Genomic DNA, 12543 nt, shown 5'->3' on the forward strand with positions numbered 1-12543 from the left:
TTAAGATAATATTTTCCCCTTGGACCTTTGCTTTTCCTATTTCTAAGTTTTCCATTCCTTCCTTACTGAGGGCAAATGTTGCTGTACTGCAGTAGCGGAAAGCGATCAAGCATGTGCAACCTGATGCAAGTTTAATCGACCAATTTTTCTTTTTTCTAAAAACTAACTATTTAAGAGTATCTATAAAGAAAAAGTTAAAAAAGTCCACGTCAGCAATAGCAAAAAAAAATAAAAGATAGCTTTCGCGGTTTTCAACCAAAATGTTAATTCCTACTTGGCATGACGTGAATTGACAATAAAGGTAGTTGCTATCAAATTTGATAGCAACTTCAAATCTATTTTTAGCAATTTTTACCATTATTATTATTATTATTTGTTCTATCGCTCTACGAAAAATATTTATCCATTCCTTATTCTATTTCTGTTTAAGTAAACATGCCCTAAGATTAGTTTGATTACGAACCAATTCGGATTCAAACATGAATTAATCGAATGAACATTATATACAGTGAACTAAGAGTTTGCCCCCTACAATTCACATATAGAAACAAACAAGACCGCAAAGAATTAAGGATAAAAAAGAAACAGAGCTCTTCGTATGGTACGTATTCAGACATGGGTGCTACATGCACACAACAGAAGCACCAGCATCAACTCCTACACTTATACTATGCCGCCGTCTTTACGTTCTCTTGTTTGGCCGACAGCATTTCACACACTGTCGAAGGTGGTACCGTATTGATAGTGTTATCCTCCAAAAGCTGTGGAAAAAATATTCAAGGTTGTTTTTCCTTCTTACTTCGAACTGCAAAGCCAAAACCATGATAATCGGTTAAGGAAATTTAGAACATGCGCAATTATTCGTGCGTCGTAATATCAGCAGCAAGTGCAGCAATTATTCCCACAGTAGAAAACTAACCAAATTCCGAGTCTCCGGTGGGTCTATAACGTCTTGAAACTTCACGCCGTGATCTCTGGGTTCGGTCCAGGAATCTTCGGGTAAACTCTTGTACATGATTATAAATGCTGTAACCATCACAAAATAATCATAAGCACGGGTTTATTAACACAATCTTACATAGGTCTACAAATAGTTATCATGCTGAATTACCAGTGACTACATAGGCAAACCACCTAGTTACATGCACAGGTTTTCCAAATGAATAGAGTTGAAATCTCCCCTCGGGATCTCCTATCTAAACTTCGTTTCCATATTGTTACCTAACCTTTAGGTCAAAACTATTGCGAACATAATGAATCAGAATTGGGGTAGTCAGCTCCGTTAAGAGTGGCAGATACAAGAGATCACCTCTTCAAAGGGTTGTTCAATTGGGAAGCTTGGTACCATGGAGAAGTCTACTTTTGCAATATCTAAGGATTGAGGATAACAACAGAAGTTTCCCCATGACTATTGCACAAATAAAGCTAATATTTAGCATAACCCCAGAATCCGGAAGGACAGGTACAATGCCTGAGGAGCATGAGTCGGAGTTTTACATTTGACATAGTAGTTTTATTGTCTCCCAAACAACTAGTAACTTAACGACAACACTGTTCTTAAAGGAACTTTGTACTGATAAGGTCTAATGATGGCCTAAGCAACCACGGCAAATGTGTATGCATCCCACAGAGCAGAAAAATGAAGATCACTAAACAAGATATTCACGCTAAAGAAAAGAACAGCATACCTAAGGCGATGCCTGTTACAAGCTACGAAGAATGCAACAAAACCATTTAATATACTCCTGACAGCTCGGAAAACCTGAAACCCAAAAAGAAGAGAATGGTGATCAATAAAACCATCTAGCTGACATTGTTAAAAAGTAGAAACTACATTTATACGTTTTTACTTCCAACCTGAGAAAAGAGGTCATTCCAAAGTGAACGCCATATGGAAACTTCAACCGCTTTCACAGTTGCCTGGGAAGCTGAAGCAAACTTGAACATGCTGCTAATAACTTGCCAGATATCTTGAAGCGTATCATATATGCATGCACCAATAAAAACTACAACATTGGCTAGTGCAAGGACCATGCGAACCGGAGCATAGAGTACTTCCCATAGAATCCAAAATATAGGATATACAATGGAAGTTCCTGCAACAAAATGCAAACAAGAGTACATGCACTTAATAGAAGATTTTTTAAATTGTACAACGCCATTGACTATTTGAATCAAAAGATGGGTAATCCAAAGAATTGCATGACCTACCAATGCTGCAGATGGCCGACAGGAGAAACCATATTGGAAACACTAAAACCTCAATCAGGTTCCCGACTAGACTGCATGAAGATCCAATCAGAATCCAAATGACTGAAAAGAGGCTCTCTAACACATCAATAAGCGCGTTCCATACTGGAAGGAGGAATCCAAAACACTCCACAAGAGGTTCTATCAACGGCTGAGCTAGAACTGAAAAAAAGGATCGCGTGGTACTCCTGATTGCCAGAAACCACTGAACAACTTTCTGAGAGTGGTGTAGAAATAGCATTGTTCCCAAGTACTTAATCCTTGATATCATCGACCAGGTCTCTATCCAATCGAATAGAGGCCCACAAAGACGAGATGCAGTTGCCTTGAGAACTGGAACATTTTTGTATAGGTCATAAAATCCAATTAGAACAGTGACAACTGAGATCAGCACATACAATGCTCTTGCCAGAGGGCACATCCATGGGCGATAGATATGACAAAACCCTGGGTATGACTGAAGGAAGATAACCCAAGATGGAAGCCCAGCCTCAAGCAAAGTCAGCAACCGGAGATCAGACATTATTATTTCTCTTAGTTTAAATGGGAGGTCACGGTCATTGAACCTGAACAAAATCAGCACATCCCTGTACTGGGTAGATTCAACAGCATCTTGACAATCACTAGTATAGGTATTGACAGTTACAGGTACAGCATCTTTGCTGAACGGACTAGCTTTAACGGCACCTTCAGAGTCACTGATATAGGCCCTTGCAGTCACCGGTATCTCATCTTCAGAGTCACAGGTATGGATCTCAGAGTTCTGCATTTCATCTCCACAGTAACAGGAATAAGTCTCACAGTTTTGCATTTCATCTTCAAAGTAACATTTATACGTCTCAGAACTTTCAGAGTCACAAGCAGGGCTTTGCACTTCCTCAGAATAAGTATCTACTTCAACTCCAGCACTAATACACGTTGTTATTTTCCTTCTCTTATAGGGTCCAGTAGGTGGAGGCGGTGAATGCAGCACACCGGCCCTATTTTCACAGGTATCAGAATGAACACTAAAGTTGCGACTAAGGCAGTGGAGAGAATCTTCCCCAGTGGACAGATTATTGTGACAGATATTGTCATCAACAACCGCCATAGTTTCTGTCTCTGGAAACTCTTCGGCATCATAGAAAACTTCTCCTGGAAACGTTAATAGAAATTAAATGAAATCATAGAATCCTCATTTCAACTGGTAGTAGAAGAAACACAGTAGTTTCAGCAGCCATCATGTAGCACAGTATAACACTTTGTGCAGATAGAGAAATTCTCCAAAGATACGTTTATCCAAATTTCCTAATAAACCAACAAAGGAAAAATGTTCGAAAAGAACTCGAACTTCTCCTTGTGAGCTTCAAGGGATCCCAAGTCCCTATGCTATAAGAAGAGCATCCAAGTAAATTAAACAGTGTCTCTAGATCATCTCACATTCTAGTGGCTTCGATTCCTGCTGGTGTTACAATTTTATAACCTTTAAATCATCATGCATATCACAGAATTTCACTCTCAAGCAAAATCATACAGATTCAAGCAAAGATGAATACTTCACGCCTTGAGGCTCAGTGCGCGGCAGAGTTCTAATATTTTTACTTTAAAGGAACATATCTCACGAAACAATTAAGCTATAGCAGCCCCAAATAAATTTCCAAATTTTTACCATTTTCAATGCTGCACTATTTGTTTTGACTAACCAAACATGGCTACTAAAGACATCCCCACATTCCGACTACATGTACACAAATCCCATGCTCATATGCCAAAAGAAAAAAACCCCATGTCATAAAGTTATTAACATGAAGACCACAAAAATAGGAATCATGAGAGCCAAGAATACTACCTACAGCAGAATTCAGATGCTCCTTCAACTGTAGCTGCTCAGAGATTGTTCCTGGGAACCACGAAGATATGCAGCTTGCAGCTTGAGCAATACTGTCAAATTCCCATCTTTGCATGGATTTAGCCTCTACAGCCAGCGAGGTATCAGTCTGCAAAGAACACATAAACCATAGAACACGGGCACTTACAAAGGACTACAAACAACTGTTCAAGGATATAAAAAGGGGGTGATACCTGAAGCTCATTGATGTAATTGATACCTCGAACATTGCTCCATGCAATTTCGAATACAATAAAACCATACAAGGTCCTATGTAACTCCCTTCTTAGAAGCAAAGATCTCTGCAGCTTCTTTACAGGTAACAACACCTTCTTCTGATGCCTGATTAATGAGAACCACCTAGCAAGCTTCTTTGGTTTTGCAGTCTTTGGTCTGGGGCAAGCATCCTTTCCTTCTGTTCCCACCTTCCGCGCTTTAGTGTTTGCAAAAGGAGACAACCTTGACTGAAAAATCAAACCAATATAAACTTTGATTCTCTGTAAAATAGAATTGAAAAACAAATAAGTTGAACATCAATGAGAGTGTAGTGACTATAGATTTGACCTTAGTAACCATCAATTGCCACAAGTGTGCTGACCGCGAACCTAGGTCGCCCAGCCATGGCCGATTGTCCACCAAGATATAGAATTTCTTGCTTTCGAGGGCCAGGAAAAGGCTAAGATCCGAAAGATAAGACTGCAAGTCTCTGCAATCACATAGCACAAACCACATCACTTCATTATTCACACAAAAAGAAAAGAAAAAAAAATACCCAAAAACAACAGTACATCATATGTTTCAGAACATGAAAAAGAATAAGGTTTTCTCTGCATTTAGCAATACTAAATTACAATCTTAACAAATAAACACACACCAGAGCTGAAAATTAAAGAAAAAAAATTGTCAAGCAATTAAATTTCTCATAAAACCCAATTCTGGCACAGAAAAATTGTGCATGTAGGATCAAAACAAAAAGGGCATTTGAGAATTTAAATAAATAAATTAAATTTAAACCGAAGTATTAAAATTGAAGTAGTAAATGCTGAATTTTGAAGAAAGTTACCCAATTTGCAAACCAGTGAGGGGGAAAATGCAGCGGGCAGCGTCACGTTTACCCATCAAGTTCATGCTTTCTGCCCAATTCTTCACCAATCACTGCTTCCCACAATTCACAATTCACAAATGATTAACAACCCAGAATCCAATATATAAGTACACAATGTTATGGGTATATGTTTCTTATGTGGAAGCATACACTGAATACATTTAGAGAGAGAAAAAGGATAGAGTGAGAGAGAAGGAGGACCTTGTTGTTGATAAAGAAGGAAATTCCATGGAAAGAAGAGAAAGCAATCACCGGCGAACTTCATAACAGAGGGCAAAGTCACGCCGGAAGAGAGATAATGGGGGAGTCCACGTGGACAAATCAACGGCGGAGGGAAGAAAAACCCTTTACCCTCTGGAGATTTTCAGAGCAAAGATTTTATCTTTTTTTCCAGATTGTTCCTTCTTTTTTTAATTATTAAATTTCCTTTTTTTCTTCTTTTTTGGGGGATATTTATGAGTTGCTTGGATTCGAAGGCGACGGGAAGGTGGCGTGTCCGGAGGAGGAGAGGGGGCAGGTCGACTCGGCAGGGACACGTCGGCTGGGGGAGTTTATGAGGAGGATGACGGGAGCAGCAGGTGAGATGGGTACAATGGTAAATTCGACCCTCCTGCGGATCTCATGTGCTTCCCGCCACCACTATCTCTCTCTTCAATAGCTGTCGTTTGGGGGATGAGAGAGAGAGAGAGAGAGAGAGAGAGAGTCGGAGAAGTTTCTTAAAGTCAAAGTGGAGAGAATGGGAGAAGAGGTGACGGAACTTCGAGGATTATGGCTGCGCTCGTCTACATGATCTAATCATTTAAGTTTATTCTCACCTTGGCCCTTGGAGTTTATGAGTTTTAATTTTATGTCTCACTTTGGCCCTTTTGTGAAAGTTCATTTGATTTTATGTCCAAATTTAAGGCATCTGTCATTTCGACTTCAAAACAATTATATGATGCCAAATGGCATCATCTTGATTGTCCACGTGTCAATTGTTTTGTAACATATTGGTTGAGTTGTTGAGTTTGTTGCTTAATTAGTCCTATTAGATATTACAAATAAAGGTTCAAAGATGAATGCGATGTTGTTGTAAGGGTTGTTGATAAGTAATATAATATTCATTGTACGTTGTGTTGCGTAAAAGTTGAAGTGTGAGATTTTTACGACTAATTTAACATAAAAACTAGCAGATTTTAACAGAAAGACCAAAGTGACATAACAATAAAACTTTGGGAGTTATAAACTAAATGGAAGGACGGAAATGGGATTGGTTGCAATACGAAGGACTATATTTACAGAAATTTGGGATTGAAAATTGGGAGTCAGTTGATTGGAGGGGAGAAGTAAAAGCGCGTACATGCCGGTCGTACTTGATTTCTGTCGGTAAAAGTGGTGTGCGTAGGCGTAGCGTGGTCCTATATTTATCTGTAGGAAAAGAAAAGAATCAAATATCTACATATAAGTAGGCTGCCTATAATATGCCCTCTCAGTTTCTTTTTCTTATCTCATCCACCATAATTGTTTCTTTGCATGCTTCACCATCGGCATCAATTTTAACGAAAGGTCCACTTCCCTAAATTAATGCTTTAATTGCGTACAGTAAGGACTTTATTTTTCAAAGTAATTTACAATTCGCGAGAGGATTTGCACTCAAATCTTATGCACTAGATAACTAAAATTTATATATAGATTTTTGAACATTTGCGTTTCAATACGAAGTTTAAGTCAAAGAAAAATGTTATTCAACTAAGTAAATAATAAGATTTGAGTTTTAACTTGAACATTTTCAGTATTGTTAAACTCAAACTTCAGTGAAAAAGATTCAAATCTTAAGACTCAAAATATAAGAATATAAAGTCTTTGAATTGGATGAGAAAATACAAAAACTCGAATTCCACCACCTTCTTTGGAATCAAACATAATAAGATAGGTCTTGGAGATTGTTGTGGGTTAAGATAGTGTGTCATCTCAAGTTTGTATCCTCCCTCCCATAAATTAGAGGAAATTACAAAAAAAAAAAAAAAAAAAAAAAAAAAAAAAAAACAAGCCTTTGTCTGTAAGGCAAGTGAAGGAGAACTTACCAACAAAATCTAAAGATTTCCGAGTAGCGTAGTTGTTGAAGCGTAAAATCAATAAGGATTAGACCTTGCGCTTTCACTTGATTCTCGAGAGAAGGAGGAGGACTGAATCTCGGCAATGAGGGGCGGAGTGCAGGCGGTTCCCGCTATGTACCCTTCGATGCTCAAGTCACTCTAAGCAAGAAATCGTAGCTTAAACTTGTAGCCTAAAAGGTGCATATATCCGAAGTTGATCACAAGTATATTACCAAGTCCTTGTTTGTTGTAAACTGTTTTGAAATTGTTTTTACTTTGAATTTGAGTTATTTCCATTGTAGGGCTCATGTATTTTCTAGCCACATCCATTTGGTCCAACCATGACATCCTATAATTTCTCCGGCCAACTTAATTAACTAGTCGACAATTACGTGATTAATTTATATGGTATGAATATGTTGTTGCGGTGACATTTTATATCATTTCTACAATATCAATGGTTAATTTTTCTTTATACATCATTATGTGATCGTCAGGATACTCCGCACCTACTTTAGTTAGACCATAGAGCGTTTTTGACCTTTAACTTTTGGCTTAGACATGCGGCCTTTCTTGGCTAGCGTATGGGTTATCCTTTGAAAAAGCAAGACCCCACCATGATCAGGAATTTGAGAAATTTTTCATAGTGACCTGAACATAGATGATACATCACGTGTTTTTATATGAATTGTGAGAATTTTTATTTTTTAAGTTATTAAATTTTTAACACATATATTACACCGATTGCTTAATAATACGTGATGTACTATTTGTATTCCAGTCACGTTTAAAATTATCTCTAGGAATTTCAATGATTAACATCACATCACGGCCCGCAAATTCCTTGGCCTCATCTGAACCGGACAGTCTGTGATTTAGTGGTGGTAGGGCCCGGGCAGGAGTTGATACGTAACCGTTGTTTGGGTAAACTAATGAGAAATTTTTTATTGTCATCGGAATACGGATGGTACATTACGTATTTTTATATAAGTAGTGAAAATTTATTTTTTTTAAGTTATTAATTTTTTAACATACATATTCTGTCATTTGTACAATGACATATGATGTACTATCATGTGTTATGATCATACTAAAAAATCTCTTGTAAAATAATAGAGCAAGGCCAGAGATGCAGCTTACACATGTCGTGTGAAGTTCATGTGCAGCCGATGTGGATAATTTCGTAAGATGAGGAGGAGGCAAGTGGCTCTATAAATCCTCAATTTCTGAAGGGAAAATAAAAAAAGAAAGAAAATATCAAAGGCCATGCATGATGCATGTTAGATGATGATTGACCACTTCTGTAAATTGCAGGCAGCTGACCTGTCATCGCTGCCACAATCAAAACCGAGGGACTTTATCTACATTTGGAAGAAATTGGATCTGCTACAAACCTTAGTGTTCAAAACCTATGGATCTACAAATCTAGCCCACCACACACAACCTACGGTCTTGATTTAACTTCCACATCAATCAGCGGCCCAAATTAAAGGATTCATAAGCTCCAGACACTAAGGTCCGAAGTGGATTCAATCTCCATTTGGAATGAACTTGAAAGATGAGGTGTCATATATCAAAGTAAGAGATGTGTAGTGCGTTATTGGTTTGAATACTATTAAAGTGTATGTAAGTCTTTCTCCAATTTACAATGGTCAATGGGTTTTTTCATCATCGTGAATGATGGCTTGTATGAAAATGGTACGTTCGTGTGTATTGGTGCATATTTTTTGTTCTCTGGTTTTCTAGTCACACGAATAATGGGATGAAACAGATATATAAAGATGTGCAAGACCACAAATGAGCAAGTTAATGCAATATTTCTAAAAATATGTTCATGATACGGAGTATATGCTCTCTTGGTTGTCTTTCTCTTTACGGGACTAGTCATGCATAAGGCTTTTTCATGTTTGGTTGAATCAACTAATGATATAAACAATTTCATTATATAAATTAGCATATGGGCACACACATAGTGTGTGTGAAATTTTTTTATTTTTGTTTATGAAGTAGAAGGAGAGAGGAAGAGAGTGATAAAGAATGTGGAGTAGGGAAAGGGCTTTAATTTTAATTTTTTTTTTATTTTTAGTTTTTGATTAGAGATATGTTAGAATAATTACATGTAGGCAAGACTTTGAAAAAAAAAAAACAAAACAAAATTTTAGTTGTGTGAAATTACATTTCTACCCATATTTCTTATTCATGTTTAGTTTTAATTAGAAGGTTAAACTGGTAATTTCATAAAGTTTTTGTTGACAGTTAGTGTTTTATTAATATGCAGTTTATATTTGGTTATTTAAAACATTTAATATTTGAGGGTCAGTTTGAGAGTAAGTTTTAAAAATGATATATAAAATTGTCATTGCACTAAAATCTGATAAAATATAATTCTCTCTTATTAATATGAATCAATAATTTAAAAATATCATAAAAATTCAAACTTTGTGATAACTCTAACTCTAAGCAAGTTTGGTGGTGGCACTTTGTTATGGTAATTAGGTTTCGATTGGGTGGAGGGCAGGTTGTTTTGATGATTTTTTTTTTTTTTTTTTTTTTTGTTTACTATTTTAATGATTTGATTGATTGTCATATTTCACACACTTGGTTAATCTAATAATACGGGAATGTTGAACGCTGGGAAGTTCATTTCTTAGCTGCGAAGGCAACAATATTAATACTGTTGGATGACATTGATATAATATACATAGTTTTCAATTGTTTTAGTAGAATGATAGCGCTAATAGGTTTGTAATTGTTAAAGAAATAAAAGTCGATGAAACCCGCACTAAAATGTATAAGTATAATTACTTTCAATTATTGCAGAAAAACTCATCTGCACATAATTTTCAATTGTTGAATCAAATTTTATTTCAACATTTTGACTGTTTAAGCATAATAAATGCGGCTTCAACATTGTCAAAGCCTGCATTTTATAACACGACAAATAAATGAAAAATGGATGTGTACACGACACAACATATAAACTAAAAAGGTTATCTTAGGATCACTCGAAGTCTGAAAAATATACATGTAAAAAGTCTTTTGAACCTCCAGTGTGATATAAATGTTACGATTTTGAGATCTGACAATGGGGAAAATAGCTCTCCAAGAACTTTCAAGCTTATCTGCAGAAACAAAGGATCCAAATGTTTGGTACCATTCTCTTTTGTACTTACCAAATGTTTTATATAATGTTTGCTAGGTAAATCTCGACATTTTTCGACAATTCTCTTGATATTACTTATCAGATTGCTTCGTCATATGTCGATATCTATTGATATATGTGCAACATGGTTTAGTAGACGACAACAATCTACCAATTGTTCGACAAAATATCTCAAAATATAAAATGTAGTTTACTATTATTACTATGGATGAATAATTGAAAAATATCATAATTAAAAATTGAGACTTTATTATAACTCTAAGCAAGCATGGTGGTGGCACTTTGTTATGGTAATTACGTTTTGATTGGGTGGAGGGCTGGTTGTTTTGATAATTTGATTGGTTGTAATATTTCACGCACTTGGTTAGTCTAATAATATAGGAATGTTGAATGTTGGGAAGTTAATTTCTTAGCTGCGGAGGCAATAATATTAATACTGTTGGATGACGTTGATATAATCCAAGTTTTTTATTGATACTGTTGGGTTAGATAGTTAATTAGTAAAGGGAAGAAGAGTCGTGGATATCTAATCTGTACAAAGGTGCATAAACATGATTTTTTTAAGTTACTGTGGTAAAGCATCGTCTATAGTGACTATGTCCAACTTATAGCTTCTCGTTTTGATTTTTTACATTTCACACGGTAGTACATCTCTTAACGGAGAGATTTTTCATGTGCCCTAAATACGTTGGCGGTACACCATTATGTTACAATACAAATGGGAGGAATTTTTTTTTTTAAATCTTATGGCGCATGTGCTCATATTTCGAACACACTGAAAATCTTCTTTTAAGGGTGGTAGATGTGAACGGTGCATGCAAAATTGGGAATATTTAACGCGGATACAGCCTAGACCACATTGACATTTGAGATTGGTGCATAATATTTGCATATTTGATCTTTCATTTTCGCACACAAATTGCCACTTGTAAATTTAAAAAAACAAAATGTGAAGCGTTTACGAAGATATTATTTAAATGCTAATAACAACTTTCATTTATAGAACTTTTAAGGATCTGTTTAGTATCATATTTGAAATTTTTTATCATTTTTCAAAACATTTCTTAAGAACATTTTTTGAAAATAATTTTCTTTAAGATTAAAAAACTTGATTGGTTTGCAATTTAAAATTTTTAAATTTTACAATTTAAACTTGATTGGATTGGATGAGAGACGAAAAAGGTTAAAAAAATAAAAAAGGAGAAAAAAAGAAGAAACTAGAGAGATAGATTTGGAGTGAGAGGGGAGGAGGTGAGAAAAGAAATGAGTGAGTTTAAGTTTAAAAACTCTAAAAACTCACTTTTTATGTTTTTAAATAATAGACTATATTTTTGAGTTAGTCTTGAGTTCAGTTTTTTAAAATAGTCCTACCAAACAAATTTTTAAGGCCTAAAACTTGAAAATTGTTTTTGAGTTTAAAAAGTTAGATTTAAGTACAGTACCAAACAGAACCTTAAATACTTTAACAATTTCTTTAACATAATAACAACCTAGAAGTGTTTGATGATATTATCTGCATTATTTAATTATTAAATTCAACAATGGAATTTTGCCCTTACCCTACATGGGAAGCAAAATTATAATGGCTAAAACGTGAAAGGGGCCATGAGAACCTTCTGGAGTCTCAATGGCTTATCTGTTGATAGTTTATTGAGAATAGAGCTATTGAGGCTATCTCCAACCAAAGAAGGGTCATAGAGCTCCCTTATAGCCCTTCAAGAAATTATATTTTAACAAATAATGTCAGACCATATTTCATACCATCTCCAATCAAGAAGGCCAAATAATCATAAGCCAAACATAATTTATTATTTTAATTGAATTAATATGATTACTTAAATTAAACTATCATATTAAAATAAGGTTTTTGAACATTTACGTTGTACTCTTTAAATTAAACAACATTAAACAACAACAACACAATCTTCATCCTAGTACTACTTGGGGGAGTTATTCAAACTCAAAAAACATGAAAAAAAAAAAAAAAAAAAAAACTTAAATGCCTACTCCGTACTTCTTTTGGCCCAAAGATGTGCAACAAGATCCTGTTGCAGGTACTTATTTGTGACACGCGAACGTATCA

General features: G+C 35.5%; 1 protein-coding gene across 1 annotated transcript; it reads right to left on the reverse strand.

Annotated features, from left to right (window-relative positions):
• Nucleotides 1–446: 446 nt before the first annotated feature.
• On the reverse strand, nucleotides 447–5518 carry LOC137749424 (uncharacterized). The gene is made up of 10 exons (XM_068489519.1): nucleotides 5424–5518; nucleotides 5181–5272; nucleotides 4682–4823; nucleotides 4312–4581; nucleotides 4079–4226; nucleotides 2212–3384; nucleotides 1858–2096; nucleotides 1689–1762; nucleotides 920–1026; nucleotides 447–805 (listed from the first exon to the last, which is right to left on the reverse strand). Exons 2-10 carry the CDS (start codon nucleotides 5243–5245, stop codon nucleotides 777–779), a joined length of 2247 nt encoding a protein of 748 aa, XP_068345620.1. The 5' UTR covers nucleotides 5246–5272; nucleotides 5424–5518; the 3' UTR covers nucleotides 447–776.
• Between the last annotated feature and the right edge of the window lie 7025 nt (nucleotides 5519–12543).

This window comes from Pyrus communis, chromosome 11 (assembly GCF_963583255.1).
Source record: "Pyrus communis chromosome 11, drPyrComm1.1, whole genome shotgun sequence".
NCBI classification, from domain to species: domain Eukaryota; kingdom Viridiplantae; phylum Streptophyta; class Magnoliopsida; order Rosales; family Rosaceae; genus Pyrus; species Pyrus communis.